Source organism: Perca fluviatilis, chromosome 13 (assembly GCF_010015445.1).
Source record: "Perca fluviatilis chromosome 13, GENO_Pfluv_1.0, whole genome shotgun sequence".
NCBI lineage: Eukaryota > Metazoa > Chordata > Actinopteri > Perciformes > Percidae > Perca > Perca fluviatilis.
This window is the reverse complement of record NC_053124.1, coordinates 17,944,552-17,960,971: the sequence shown is the minus strand read 5'-3', so window position 1 is coordinate 17,960,971 and position 16,420 is coordinate 17,944,552. Positions and strand designations below refer to the sequence as shown.

The 16,420-nt window shown below is 38.1% G+C and overlaps 1 protein-coding gene across 5 annotated transcripts; it reads left to right on the top strand.

Moving 5' to 3' along the window:
• The first annotated feature begins 979 nt into the window (after positions 1-979).
• grinaa (glutamate receptor, ionotropic, N-methyl D-aspartate-associated protein 1a (glutamate binding)) lies at positions 980-15,576 on the top strand. Of its 5 annotated transcripts, none has more exons than XM_039820461.1 (8): positions 980-1,135; positions 9,896-10,250; positions 10,768-10,883; positions 10,984-11,184; positions 12,490-12,618; positions 12,957-13,100; positions 13,720-13,893; positions 13,970-15,576. In XM_039820461.1, the coding sequence occupies exons 2-7, from the start codon at positions 9,932-9,934 to the stop codon at positions 13,867-13,869; spliced, it is 1,059 nt and encodes a 352-aa protein (XP_039676395.1). In that variant the 5' UTR covers positions 980-1,135; positions 9,896-9,931; the 3' UTR covers positions 13,870-13,893; positions 13,970-15,576. The 5 variants fall into 5 exon arrangements, with proteins under 5 accessions (XP_039676395.1, XP_039676396.1, XP_039676392.1 ...); XM_039820459.1 differs by adding an exon at positions 9,334-9,442 and having other exon boundaries at positions 991-1,135; positions 13,720-15,576; XM_039820462.1 differs by having other exon boundaries at positions 10,771-10,883; positions 13,720-15,576.
• Positions 15,577-16,420: the final 844 nt, after the last annotated feature.

Sequence of the window (16,420 nt, the reverse complement as noted above, 5' to 3'; positions counted from 1 at the left end):
TGCTTTTTACCTGAAATATTGGATACTTTTACCTCTTTGGTCCTTGGACAGTTATTTGAATAAGATTATTAAAAGTCTAAAGGGCAAATTGCTTTTTGATGAAACTACCAACAACTCATGGGCCCCAGGTAGACACTGCTTTTTGTTAGAGGTAACAAGCCAAAAAGGCTGGAAACCAATGGTCTATTCTTAAACAATAACTGTATTGTAAAGGCTTACTGTATGTGTTTTTTACATGTACATTTGAGTGTTGTTGAGGTATTGTAACTACAGCTATCAGATAAATGAAGAGTACAAAGTACAACAGTGGTGGAAGAAGTACTCTCTTATCTCTTAAGGTAGGTAAAAGGTAGTAGCAATACAACAGTTTCGAAATATTCTATTACAAGTAACAGTCCTGCAAAAATTAAAAAATATAAGAATCAAAATAAATGTAATTTAAGTAAAAGTAATTTAAGTAAAAGTACTCATTATGCAGAAGAATGACCAGAATGGCCAAAAAACTCAATAATTATGATATATATGTCACTTTAATGTTGCTGCTCGTATTGTAAAGGTAGGGCTTTTAACAAATATATATATGCCAGGTTGCCTAATCTATGATACTATTCATTTATTTAGATTTTGTATTACTAATCTAAATATGCAAACTAACTCCAGCTGTTGGATAAATGTGGTGGATTAAAAAGTGGATAAACCTCAAAACCACTGCCTCAAAATGTTACGTAAGTAACGTTACAGTGACAGTGGTGTTATGCATCATGCAGAACCCAGATCTATCGAGATCTTTCTATCGCAGTATTTGTAAAGCCAGTAAACTGCACAACTTTTTTCTCTCTCTCATATGACACTAACGAAAAATACTGCCTCAGTATCATAAAATAAATGTTATAATACAATACATCCATTGTCAGTTGGATAAATTGGTCATTTTGCGTAACCATGGATGTACGGTAACAAGAACACGCGGAGATTCCCACACATCACGTGACGACGTAGTGTGACGTCGTCAGCTGCTCGAGCCAGTTATTCAGTCCAGACCGTTATTATTAAACATCCATGCTCCAGAACAGGAGGAGGAGGAGGGAGAGTTAACGTTAATGTCGGCAGCTACTCTGGAATAAACAAATTAAAGGTACGTGTATTAGAGTTTGGTGGGAGTAGCTACGTTTTCCGTGTGTGTGTGTGTGTGTGTGCGCGCGCGTGGGTGTTGTAACGTTAGCGTTATTGTATGCTGGTTGTGCGGCTAGCGAGCACTGCTGTGGCTAGCAGCTGTCACTGTCAACTGTCACAAGATAGAAGGAGGTGACTTAGCTATCAAAACAGATTTTATCAGCAGAACGGCACAGCTAACGTTAGATACAGTAACCTTAACGTAAAGTCACGAAGAAAATAAATGTGGCTTGACAGCTTAGCGCCGTAAACGTGGTGGCTAAACATGATCTAAAAGATTTAACATGGCGAGCAGGGATAATGAATATCCACAGCCGAATCACTCACAGTTGATCAATATTTTTCTACAATGGCGGTCTTGCTAGCTTGGGGTTAGTATCGGTTAGTATTTGTGAGTTTGATGTAACGGATATTCGCAGTGTCGCAGTGTTTATGTGCGCTGTGTGAGGCCCAGAGGGAGGTGCACCATGAAAACGAGGCTCGATGTTTTCGATTCATAGGTTTCTGTTGTGGTTTCCACTCACGCTTAACCTCTAAATGCATATCGTATAATCATTTTTGTTCCAGATAGGTGATTAAGTGTAGTCTCCCTAGTATGTCTGTGTGTTTGTAAATTTGTTTAAAGTAATTACATTTTTCAAGCACAAATGCCAAACATTTTGTGGTCCTAGCTTCTTAAATGTGAGAATTTACTGCTGTTCTCACTTTTATTTCATTGTAAACCTAATTTCTATGATAAGACGAATATCTTAACAATGTTGAGACATTAAATGTCACATGATGTCACATTGGCTTTTAGAAAATAGTGACAGACATTTGTTTTTACTTTATTTTGACATTTAATAGATGATTGATCAATTAATCTAGAGAATTATGCAGATTAAGCGAAAGCAAAAGCAATTGTTCGTTGCAGCCCTAGCCCTATTCCTGAGCTTTTCTTTGATATCAATAATGTGATCAATTTTGATTACAACAATTTATGCTTCATATTGTATTTAGCTAAACAAGAGGTGGTTTGTTTTACTAAAATGATTTGTAATGTAGATATGATCATGGCCTAGCAGGTCTTGGTCCTTTCACTTACCTAGAGTTGGTATAGTGGTATATGTAATTTAAAGTCATGATATTGATATAGGGCTAAAACAATTACCATTATTCTATTAACTGATTAGTAAAATAACTAACAGCTGTTATATATGTTAACGGTTATTTTCAAGTTTTATTTTGAGGGTCTTTTAAAGTTATTACATGCTGTCTCAGCTAGCGGTTAGCTAGCTGTTACCTAAACTAACGTTAGCTTGCATGTGGAGGCTAACCGCTACAATGTTTGAGAGTGGGCGGGGTTAAACGTTTAACTCCGCCCACATTGAGGTCTGCGGGTCAAAATACCATTCAAGTGGCATTTGTTGTGTTTGATTGCTAACTTGTAGCTAGCAGTCATTTTAAATACGTTTTAGCTATCTATGATTGTTTGATTGCTAACGTCAGCTCAAAACGCCGTTAGCATCTAGTAGGCTACTTGATTGCTAACATTAGCTCAAAACGCCGTTAGCATCTAGTAGGCTACTTGATTGCTAACATTAGCTCAAAACGCCGTTAGCATCTAGGAGGCTACTTGATTGCTAACATTAGCTCAAAACGCCGTTAGCATCTTAGCTAGCAGTCATTTCAAAACGTTTTAGCTAGCTAGTGCCTAGTGCATAGGGCACTAGTTTTAGCTATCTGTGATTGTTTGATTGCTAACGTTAGCTCAAAACCATAGACAGTATATTGTAGGCTACTTGTCACAAAGTGACGCAAGCGCAGCTCACATCTGCACTCTACTCACATCGGGTAGTGACCGTAGTGACAGCGGGGTTAAACGTTTAACTCCGCCCACATTGAGGTCTGCGGGTCTGCAGTCAGGGGCTTCTCAAGCCAGTGAGTAAATCCCTGCCAAATCAAGGTACCTCAACTTGCGATAGATGCAGTATTACAACAACAATATTAATGCACCCATATCCTGATTCTATGAAAGCCTATGTGTTGTTGCTATCTCAACTTTAGGCCTTCTTCATGAATAATCCACACACCTCCAAATATACAAAGTCTCCATTAGCCAAAAATTGTCCGAAGGATATACCTGAGCATGAAGTTCATTAGCTCAGAGAGAAATAGCCTCTCGGTTCTTCCTTGACAGCTCGTTACCAGGACGTATAGTGATGCCATGCCGAGCAAATTAGTTTGCTCTCCTTATAATAAAATTTTACAGTGAGGAATTTTGAATGAACATTTTCTCATAATGTTGAGGGTCATTTAATGGAAGAACAAGATGAGTAGAGACAAGCGAGGACACTAGTGGATGTTTCTGTTGTTGTGTCACCATCCAGCTGTGAAACGGACTTAAACTAAGTCCAGGATTACTCAATTTATATTGCAGCAATGGAAATAACTGCCTCATCCCATAAAAAGCATGTATGTGCTTATTCTGTTTTGCTAGTATTGGAGAGAGGGGATATTTAACATTTTGGAGATGTGTGTTTTGCTTACACTTCAGTTCTGTTTAGAAAGATTTTGAGTTCAGTGGGTTTTATATTGACCAGACAAGAGAAATGAAGCTAAACTATAATCTTGTTAACACTTCCCCCTGAATATGACAACTGCTGAGCACAAGAAATATATATATATATATATATATATATATATATATATATATATATATATATATATATATATTATTTTTTTATTATTATTATTTTTTTCATTTAACAAAATATATGTCCTGTTATTATAAAGAAGAATTAAGACAGCAGTAGTATGTTGACATCTATGCCATACCTACCTAAAGTGCAACCATCTGTCACAAGGCGAGGTGTCTGCAGGTTTGACATAGCCAGAGCTGCTGCTGACACGGCGCGTCACCATGATCTTTCCAGACTGCTGCATCTGCTGGCAGATAGGCTGACGGCGACTTTATGGGGGATTTATCAACAAGGTGGTCAAGTGGCAGTTTTATAAACGGACCAAAATGTTATTATTGTGCTCTGAGGAGTCTGTTATTGGTGCATTGTGTGAAGCAATCCTGTGAAACTTTTTCCTCCCCACAGGTTGCAAAACTGCTACCACTGAATTATGTGTCATCATGTGACCGTGACACAGCATTTTATTTTTGATAGCACTCAGTGAATGAAGTCCTGTTGGTTTGTAGCTTTTAGAAAAGTATTGCATGTGCGAAAGTTGTATACTCTCTTTAATCTTTAAAATTAGTGTTATTCTCATTTTATTTATCCTAAATCATCCTCAATCAAAGATCACAACTTAGCCTATTACTTTAACTTGTTGCGGCGCCACATGTTTTAACACGCTGACCTCTGTATAGGCCCCAGTGCTTTGTGTGGCTGTTCCTGTTTTGTCACTGTGTTTCCTGGTGGTGCTCAGGCGTGCACATAGCATGTTGTTTATGGGTTTGTCAAGGTATTGTGCTAGCCTAATTGTGTTAACATGGGTCTCTGGCTAGCCAACTAAGCCCCCTAATCTAATTCCCCTGGCAATAGCTATCAGCTGAAGCCAGGGATAATGGCACTGGTCTTATCCATCTAGCGTTGGGTTGTCTTTTCTAAGAGGATTTAAAATCTCCCAAATAATGCTTGTGAAACTGTACAAACAGTGCCTTGAACTGACTAACCATTCTTAAAAAAATTAAACTATGACTGTACAGTATTCACTTTCACCACAGACATGGAAGTGAAACTATTGTGGTTGTTGAATTGATCTTGTGCACTTGTGAGATGAGTGGCACTAACTTATAATGTCCGTTTCTGAAGAGGCTTAACCTTTTTTTTAATTCTAAAATGGTGTTAGTTTTCTTTGTGCAAGACCAGGGTTTTATTATTATCAATAACATGTCTTAATGTATCAATGTCTTAAGTAGAGCATGTGAGCGGAGCAAGAAGCGGTGAGAATTTCCACTCCTTGCTCCGCTCACATGCTCTGGTCTTAAGACACATAACATTTGTTGTCAAAATATCAGAGGAGAAGAATGTCTCTGTTGACCAAGCCGTTGTGACTTCATGCATATTTCTTTACTGTGTGGTGTGTAACTATAGAGGTAACCCATCCTACACAGATAAAAAGCTACAAACAGGCCAGTTCAGATTAATTCAGTTCTAAAAAAACAATTAAGTCACTTTTGTTAAACATGATTTACAAGATCATCTTAAGCTTTTGCTACAATTTGAGAAAATGAATATAAATAAAGACTGGGGGATAATTCAATTATTGCTTATTGAATTTCTGCAAAATCATACTTTGTTTATATTATCTCATCATGTTATCATTCCACAAATGTCCAAATTAGTCATTCATAACAAGCTATAATTATAGATTAACAAAGTTCAGGGTCCCTCCCCCCCCTCGAAAAGTTGTTAAACCCGGTGGAAATTGTCTATTTTATTTTTATTTTACGAGGGCCAGGCTCGGGCCAGTCACAGGCTGATGGCAGCATTAAGGTAGAGCCCTATAGTTTCTGTGATAACAGAATCCTTGACGAAATCTGTCTCTATCTCTCTTATTTTGTTTTATGTGATAATAAACTGAATTTTATAGACTTAAAGATTAATCAATTGATGGGGGGGGGGAGACCTAGAGCAGTTTATTGCTTCTTCCATCCGTATGATTATTTTACATGTGATTTCCGGCTTATTTCCCAGCCCTAACATGGATGGCAAATTAATTTAAGACCTGAGATACAAACTTAAATGCTTTACATGGACATTGGACAGGGAGGGGATCACATGCTTTGACTGCATGTGTCACGTGACATGATTAGTTAAGGACTCTTAGGTTATTCGGTTACATCTCTGGGTTCACTCAGATGTGTTACGCAAGCAAAGCAGTGTTACAGAATCCATTCAGATTAAGAGAGTGATCGTATAAAATAAGCAGATATTGACTACAGTGCAAACATTTCACTGACCGATTAAATTCATTTTTCAAGTAATTCAATAAAAGCTGCTGTACTCAGTGTACTATATGCCCCATTACACAACCATTGTTGTCCTGAAAGCCAGGAGGGATTTCGCTCCTCCGATAATGATTGTAATCTGTTATGATCTAAATGGAGACTGTCAGTATGAACCTCAGACAGCACTCGCCATGTTGTCTGCTCTCTCCTACTGTACTGTCCTAGTGATGGACAGACAGGAATCATGAGGACACACACTGGAGTCTGGATGCATTAGCCAAGGCGAAATAGAGCAGTGTTGCATAACGCTTACGGTGTGGTCTGAAAAGAGGGAGGAGAAGGATAGAGGCAGTGTAAGAAATAGTAAGCATGATTTTTAGCTTTCTAATCTGCCACTGAATGGATATTTTTGTACTTTAGTTTATATATTTTTGTAGTTGTTGGTGGTTTGTGCGTGAAAGAAAAGGCATAAGGACTATGTTGCTTGTGTTTGTATATTTATGCATTATGTACTGTATACATACAGTAGCTGTACTTTAAACAGCACAGGCCTGTGTACCACTGTAAAGTCTGTGTTGCAGACTCAAGCTTTTCTTTTAAAGTCAGCAATCAGGAGAATAGCTTTTTTGGCTCCTATCCCTCAGCAGAAGTTTTCCTGCAGGCCTTTTATATAAAACCCACACAGCACATTTGAAAGCACTAATCAATAGGGGTGTGCAAAAAAAATCGATTCACCGTCGTATCGCGATTCAAGCTCTACCGATTCAAAATTGATTCATAGAATTCCAAAAATCAATTCATATTTTTTTAAATTTAATTTTCTTTTTAATTGTATGTCTACTGCATTCACATGGGAAAAGTAACTACCATGACTACATTTCCATACTGTGAATCGTTTTTTTAACCGAGAATCGATTTTGAATCGGATCTTTAGCCTAAAAATTGATATTGAATCGAATCGTGACATTTTCTGAATCGTGCACCCCTACTAATCAACCTTGTAAGTCTGACCTCACTTGCCGAGAGATATCTGTTTTCTAGTGTGCAGCTTTGTGTCGTGCATGTAGATGCTTCATTAGCATTCTGGATTGCAATGTAAATGGTGCAGAAACTTGTTGACCTGGGTTGTGCAGGGGCCTTCTGGGTGGAGGGACACTGCAGTAAATGGCCAATATGTCAGGCCTCTTCCTGAAGCAAAGCAGATTAATAATACATTTGATTACCAAGGCACCACCTGCATCCATGGTAACATTGTTTGCGCTTGTCAAGTGTGAACAGTGTTTGCCGTCTCTTCGATTTCTCTCGTTTTCTCTGCTGGTTGAATCCATAAAGCCGGTGTGTGGGATTGGCACTTTTATATAGGTATGAATGTATGTATGTATATGTATATATGTATATGTATATATATACATATATATATATATATATATATATATATATATATATATATATATATATATATATATATATATATATATATATATATATATATATATAAAAAAAAACATATATAGTTTTTGGATCAGAGCAAAACAAACAATTTGATTATGGCACCTTGGACTCTAAGAAACTGTGATGGATATTTTATTTACTATTTTCTGGCAGTTTATAAACCAAATGATTGATGGAGAAAGTGTAAAATAATAACCTGCAGATTAATTGATAATGAAAATAATCCGTAGTTTCAGCCCTAAGTGACATTAATTCAAGTCAAATTCTAAACTCTAATTACCGGTACATACACCCAATATGAACCATTATATAGCGTAGTCACCCAAATAGAACTACATTACCTGTTTAAATGCACCCATTAAATCACACCGTCAATACAAAGTAGCACATTATTATTATTATTATTATTATTATTATTATTATTATTATTTATTTATTTATTTTTTTTATTTTTATTTTTTTAATAATTATTATTATGCAGTGCATTGTGCAGTCAGCTCTTTCTAGGACCTGCGGTTGCTTCCAATGACTTCCATTTGCAGCCATTGCCAAAGATGTGTGTTTTCAGATGTGCCTGGATAGTCAGCCATAACAGTAACCCCTCCCCTAACTTTTTCTCAGAGCAGTGTGACGCAAGTGTCTCATCTGGTGCTTTTAGTGACTCTCTGACCTGTGGCCTATTTATTCCATTAGATCACAGCTGCCCACTGGTTCTCACTGAACTCATGAATAACTCAGGAATTTTTTTCTTCTGACCATAAACCCAGGGTGTGTCAAGACATGTATCTCCGGTTTCATTATCAACACTTCACAGTAACATACCACATTACTGATAAATCAACACATTCAAATCTCAGAATTAAAGCGCCCATATTATACTCATTTTCAGGTTCATAACTGTATTTTAAGGTTGTACCAGAATAGGTTTACATGGTTTAATTTTCAAAAAACACCATATTTTTGTTGTACTGCACAGCTCTCTCTCACTGCTGTAGATCCTCTTTTCACCTGGTTTCTGTTTTAGCTACAGAGTGAGACCTCTTTTCATCTTCTTCTTCTGTACTATCTTTGATTGCACTCGCACATGCTCAGTAGCTCAGATGTAGATCATGTCAGCTAGCTAACTCTAGAGACAGTAAAAGAAAGGCTGTTTCTCCAACTTCAGTCAGTTACAAGGCAGGATTAGCTGGGAGACTTCTAAATGAGGGCGCACATGTAAGTAGTTCTTTTGTAGATTATGGTGAACTTGTGTGTGTTGTAGCAGTGCTTTGCTATTGAGAACGAGGTACCATGCTAGTGTTAGTATTAGCGTTAGCATGCTAATGCTAACGCTATGAGCTAACGGTTGCGGTTAGCCAGCTCATTTCGGCTCATTTCGGCTCGGACTGTGACGTCACAGTCCGAGCCGATTTTGAACAGCTCACTAGGAGACTGAAGGCAGGACACATTCAGAAACCTTATCTCACTCAAAACAACATGGATGGATTTTTTTCAAAGTTTGTATGTGTGTGGAAGCACCAGAGACACAAAAGAACACCCCAAATACCAGAAAAAAGTGTTTTTTTCATAATATGGGCACTTTAAATGTTTTGAATTGAATGATTTCAAATATTTCAACAAAAAATCTAAAAAACTAACTAACTAAACTGACTAAAATCACTTAAATCACAATCACAACCATTTCAAGGTTTTGATTACAGCCAGGTGCTCTTCAACTCCTGTAACCCCGGTCTCTTCCTGGACCTGTGCTTTCTCCACTACTGCAGGTGTTGCAGCAGTCTTTTTCGTAGAAAGGGCCTGTGGTGGCTGCTCTTTTTTTCTATTTTCAGCCATTTTCCTCCTGATCCCCCACAGCCTAGCTCTCTCAAAGACCCTGTAAGCATGGACATTTCAGCATTGTCTGTTATTTGTTCAGCTTCTTATCAATAAGACCATGTAATGACCAATCAAATTTGATTTTTAGAAGAGTGATAAACAGCATAACATGATAATATATCTGGATTCTAGTTTGTGAAAACAAAAAGGCAAAGTGTTGTAGCTCTCTGCAATGCCTCTGTCCTCTCTTCCTGCAGCATTGTTTATTTGCCAGTCAAATCAGGGATATGCAGTGATTGTGTCTTTGCCAGTTTGGCCTAGATGGTGTACAATCATTTATTTTTCTCTGCTTACTTCTGGGACTTTTGAGATGTAAGAAAGATGTTGAAATTGTGTTTATATTTTTACTGCGAACATTTAGATTAAAATCTTCTTACCTGTTTAATGTATGTTTTTGCTGGATACAGATGTCTTTTAGGCAAACTAATCCTGATTCTACGTCTCTTCTCGTAGATTGTTCTAGCAGCAGAGTGAGCCTTCCCCCACACCATGTCCCAGGAGAAGAGTGGATACCCTGTTATGGGTGAGAACAACCCACTTCATAACAACGTTTATGGACCCCCTCAGCCAGGTTTCGGCATGCCCCCTCCCAACTACAGCCAAGCCCCAGGAGGACCGTACCCACCAGCAGCCGGCTATGGACAGCCAGGCTTCCCCCAGGCAGGCCCAGGTTTTGCCCCTGGTCCCTACCCTCAGATGCCTTACCCACAGGGGCCCTACCCACAGGGGCCCTACCCACAGGGGCCCTACCCACAGGGGCCTTATCAGCAAGGGGTCGCACAGCCAGGCTTTCTCGGTGACCCCTCGGGTGAGTGGTTAAACCAAAGATGTGAGGCATTTATGAATAGACTTTTCCCTTTCTAGGCCACCTTAGTCTTTGTTATTAGATACCTGAATGTATCACAGAGGTGATAAATCATGACATAGCCAAATAGTGGGCCTGTAACTCTACGAAAGTGAGTCATGTCTTTTGACTCTGCTTATGCTCCATCCACAAAAATGTGCTCAGCTAAAGTCGCGTTCATTATTACTTTTTCCAAACTTTTCCTCTTTGCCCCATTAAGGTGTCTCACTTTTCCATGTAAATGGATTTACACACTAAACTGTGAATACTAGAAGAACTGTGTACATTATCCAGGTCAACAGGAAAACACATGGCTGGCTCCAGTTTAGATCAGACTCAACACAGATGACCGGGAAATCAATGAGAAGATCAATACTACAATCGCACACAGACGCCACACACACACACGTCCATTTGTTTAGCCTAGTTGTGCTATTTTAAAAAAACTAAAACAAACTGTCGTCCTATTATTGTTCACCAGAAGCTGTCGGCAGTGCTGGTTACCATGGTGATGTGCCTCCATCTTACTACGACAATGAGGAGTTCACCAACTCTGGCTTTGAGGACAAGAGCATCCGACAAGCCTTCATCAGAAAAGTAGGTCCTTTACCGTTTCAAGAAGATTAAATGTGTCTGATGAAGAAGCAAATATGGCATTGCATACAACTTCACCTGCTTCATTTCTCTTTCCCACCAGGTCTTCATGGTTCTCACAGTGCAGCTGATGATCACTTTCTCCTTCGTTGCGGTCTTCACCTTTGTCGATGAGGCCAAGTTCTTTGTGCGACGTAATCCGTGGACATACTATGTGTCCTATGCAGTCTTCTTTGTGTCTCTAATTGTCCTCAGCTGTTGTGGAGACTTCCGCCGCAAGCACCCCTGGAACTTGGTTGCACTGGTAAGAACTTGCCCTAATACCAAATCATTAAAAAGTATGGATTAGCCAATGTAAAATTCACTTAAAATGATAAATAAACCAATTCACACACAGTGTGTGTACCATTTGAATGAACAATGATTACGATTTTTCGACAGAAAATATGCAAAGCAAGCTGAAAGTGAAAGCTGTAGGTGCTCCTGAGAATCATACATGATCTGACCTAAGGCAGGGCTGTAGTGGAGGCTGCACGTTAACACTGTTTACCCACCTTTCAAATTCTGAAATAGAAACATACTTTACATCACTTTACACATGTTCATGCTAAACTGTGCTCCCTCTGTCAGTTCCTCCTGTAAGTTCTAGGATCGCTTGTTTTGTTTTCCACTGAAACATTGTACCCCAATGTCTATTGTAGAGCTACCACAGTTAATCACACACACACAGTAATGTGTGTAATGTAATGTCAGATAGGTAAGACCTCCATGTTTAACTATATATCTTAAAATGTTATACTTACGACTTAAAATGACAACAGAAATAAACAATTTTGCCAATTTCACATATCTCAACAATTAAAATCAATGGCCAGTTTTCTACCTGGAAGGGATTTTTGTGTTAGAGCGACATCAAGGTGATTCGGTCTATAGATTGGTCTTGGTTCAAGATATTTTTTGAGACAGACTAATGGCCCATCTTTCCATCATCTCACCAGGGCCCAGTTTTTCAAAAAATTTGATCTGGATCAAATTGATACGGAAATCCCATGTTTTGCTATCCAGGATCACCTGATCCATCTTACTTTTATGCCAGTTTTTTAAAGGAACATTGGATTGGATCACTGTGATCCAAATACCAAATCCTGTTTACCAGAGCCTTAAATGGAAACAACAGTGTAGCCTACTGGCTTAGCAAAGAACAACAGATAGGCAGAGTACCGGTGGCCACAAATAGCCATTGTTTATTTTTAATTTGAAGAAACAGAAACACTGTAATAAACAGAAACATTTTCCATTCCTTATTTTGTTATGTTTTGTTTCACAACTGTTTTTTTGGATCAAATAGATCCCAAACCAAGTTTAAAGTTTTGAAAAACCCAAAGGGCAGGTTTGATCCAGATCAAATGTAAGAACGGATTACATGGTCTGATCTTAGTTCAGAATCCCTCTTTTGCTTTTGAAAAACCCATTTCCAAGATTTGATCCAATCCGTGATCCGAAATCCCACTGGATTACTTTTGAAAAACTGGGCCCTGTGGATATCTAAACCATGTAAAGTGTGTCATAAGTGATGTTAATTTGATTGTGTGTTTTCTGTGTCTTGCAGTCCATCCTGACCCTGAGCCTCTCCTACATGGTGGGCATGATTGCCAGCTTCTATGACACCGAGACCGTCATCATGGCCGTGGGCATCACTGCAGTGGTCTGCTTCACTGTTGTGCTCTTCTCACTACAGGTCAGAAAACGCACAAAAAAAGCTGCTTGAATAAATTTATTGAAATGTCTACAGACAACCAAAGTCGCTCTGGTTCAAAAGCTAAAGTGAGAATTTCTTCTGATTAGTATTTCACAGTAAAGTGTGCAACATTAAACTCAAGGCACGAATGATTGTTTCAGGTATTAGTTAAACCCTCAGGCGTAACCAGAGTTATTGTTTGGAAAAACTTTGGATTCCAATTGTAAAATGCATTTAAATATAAATGAATGATTTCAAAAATGTGTTGTTTGACAATCAGTCCCATACCTTTGCTCATATATTTTCCAAAAAATGTTTTCTTTCCTTCTTCACCACAGAGCAAGTATGACTTCACTTCCTGTCGGGGCGTGCTGTTTGTGTGCCTGATTGTGCTGTTGCTCTTCTCCATCCTCTGCATCTTCATCCGCCACAGGATCCTGCACATCGTCTATGCCTCACTGGGGGCCCTGCTCTTCACCTGCGTAAGTTTCACGCTCTCATTGTGCCTGTGGTTGTTGCATGTATTCAGTTTTTGGTGTTGTGTTAAAAATTCCAGATTTTGTGCAACCGTAATGATCACTTGGATGTCATACTGGAGCAAGTGCCATATATTTCATGGAAGGTATACTTTCCAGTTGGGTACTTTTTAAAATGTGTGGGGTAATGGCGTCCAGTCGGTCTGGATACAGTCATCACCATTATCTCACCATACAGATGGCTTTCCACCATTCAGTGAACTTTATTCTGCTCAATAAGTGATAATTACATCAGCAGAATGTTTAAGTGTAAAGCACAAATCGGTTAAGAAAAAGATTTATGCTTAAAAAGAGGAAAGTGGGACGCTAACTTGGTTATTAAAATTTGAGTATAAGACCATGCATCATGAGAGCCAAACTCAACCAAAACAGCTGGTAAAACACTATAAACGTTATTATAGAGGGTAAAATAAGTCTTTTGGGCCAACACAAGAGTTGGCAACTTTAGATGAACAAAGAAGGAGAAGTAAATAATTTGCTAATGCATTTGCCAGTCATTCATCTTAGATCTTAATTGTAGACATCTCTTAAAATGACTAATGTCGACATTGTTTCTTGTCTGCAGTTTTTGGCTGTGGACACTCAGCTTCTCCTGGGCAACAAGAAGATGTCTCTGAGTCCAGAGGAGTACATTTTTGCTGCCCTCAACCTCTACACTGACATCATCAACATTTTCCTGTACATCCTGACTATTGTGGGACGCTCCCGGGAATGAGGCTGCACCTTAGAGAGAACAGGAGTGAGATACAGAATGCCTCCTTTAATTATGAAATTTTGCTAACATGCTTTCTAACTCAAACTTTTTCTTCACTCAGGCAGTTGTGCTGTGGAGCAGATGCAGCATGTCATAAAATCCAGCTGAGGGACACTATTTATTTTATTCAAATCTTGCCATTAATGACAGAAGTATACTTCCTCCTTCCTTTTTATTCAGTTCTGATCACTCTGCTTGCTGTTACTGCCCTCTGCTTCTACTAACACGTGGCTACATTACCTATACCCCAACTACCAGTTTGGCTCTGCTCATACAGTGTAAAAGCTGTTATCCTGTGGATGCTTTGCTGCAGAGATTAAAAGAGAAAAATAGAGGGGAAGGTATCCGTAGCGCCTATTTATGATGCAAACCAGCTTTGCCTAAAGAGAAGTTAGTGCTAGAAATACCCTCCTCCTTCAATCTGTCTGTTTTCCCCAAACATATCTCTTCCTTTGAGTCTGCTGGTGTAAAGTAACTCTGCATGGCAACACAACTGAAGATGTGTTATGATTCTTTAGAGCTACCAGAGGAATACCTTTAGCTTGCTTGTCACAGCTGTAAATAGTTAAGTGTATTACTGTATATGATTCCAGTAACCCCAATCCCTGCCCCGAAAAGGCATGCTGGAGCGATTCGTATGGATGTTGCTTTTTGGGAAAGATTTGCTCTGATGTCAAGACTTCACTTACCCAGTATAGTAACTAAACTCTTTTAATGGCAAAAGAAAAGATAAATGTTGGATGTATATGACTAACATGACCATGACTTAATATCCATAAACTATACTTACAGAAAATATTTTCAAAAGGAAGAAAATTTATGTTTTGAAATGATTTCTATGATTGCAAAGCTGTGATGTCCCCTTACTTTTTTCCTTTTTGTCATTACTGTCCTCACTAATTTCCTCTCATCTGGTCATTAACGTGAAGTGAAAATGTAGTGCTGTATTTATTTTTTCTCATTTCAACTAATGTGAAAGGTTGAAGTATTGGAATTTCTGACCACTTCTATACCAAGCTGATCCAAGTTTTCACTTCTGAATTTTAACATGTGAAGAAGTAGATGGACGACAGATTTATAACCCATTGATTGATTGAACTTAATGTAGATAACGGGTTGCTTTGAGGCTGCTTTAAGAAAGTGTTGAGGAAAACAAACTTGCACTGTTTGGAAATTTACAAAGACTTTATTAAGGTGATTGTGAAACCATCACATACTGGTTACACTCTTAAGGTAAAGGAATCAATATGCACTGGAAGCAAAAAATATACTCCCTGCACATAAACACACACAACTTGAATGCTATATTTACCATTAATATTTTTAATATGTACCTTATGTTTTGCTTTTTCAACTCCTGCATGAACCTTTCCTCATTTTTCATGTCCTGATAATTCCCAGTGTACAGGTATTCCTGTTTTGGAGAGAAACAGTGTTGTTTGGCAGCCCTGTTAGACTTTCTTTTTTTTTTTTTTTACTCTTGTGTTTTTATCTAACTAACGTGTACTGTACATAGAACTCCTTTAGTGGTTTGATGTGTATAGATAAAGAAATTGTGGGGCGTTGTAGGTCTGTTTGCATTGTACAGTAGATTTGCATTAAATCAAAATGGAACCACATTCCTCTACACTGCTGTTCGCTTTTCATTAAAACTGGATACAATGTGAAGGTGTCGAACTTTTATTCATTTACACGATCCCTTTGAAGACATTTTTCTGATAAAACTAAATGCCATAGTTATACCTTGTAAGTTAATGTATAAACATTGTTGCCGTTGCATAGGTTGTCAGCCATAGAGCTGAGACATTTTATTTATTTATTTTTAAATATAATGGCCCACTCGGGGCATTTGTTTACATTTCTAACCAAATCCTTATTTTGAGTTTTGTTGTGTTCAAAATATTGCTAATTCAGCATTATAATTATTTAGTCTTTAGTTTTTAATATTGACAACGGACTCAAATCAAGTAGGGCTATCGGTCAGGTTTAAGGCGTATTAAGGCAATTACTGCAATTGTTGGGGCTTTGTAAATTATAGAGTGTGGACTCGACCTACTCTATCTGTAAAGTGTCTCGAGATAACTCGTGTTATGATTTTATACTATAAATAAAATTGAATTGAATTGAATAGTGGATACATTACAGGCCCAAATTTTGACCTAAAAAATTAAATGTCCTTGAAATGCAAATTAATTTATTGAATGAAATTATTTCCATTCAGAAAAAATAAAAATAATGTCGATCTGTAAATAATGTGGACATTTGAAATATAAATCGCAAATATGCTTTACCCTGTGTTAGCCGAGAGGAAGTTATCATTATTCGTTACCTCCGCCGAGGAGGGTTTTCGGTCCAGTTTGTTTGTTTTTACATCAGGATTATGGAAAAACTACTTGCGCGATTTTCATGCTAGTTGTTGATGAGTCTACTTTTGTAGACAAGCAGTAATTGTTTTTCTTCCAGCCTCTGGCGACAAAAAGTCTATGAAACTGTCTGTAACTGTACTTTTCCT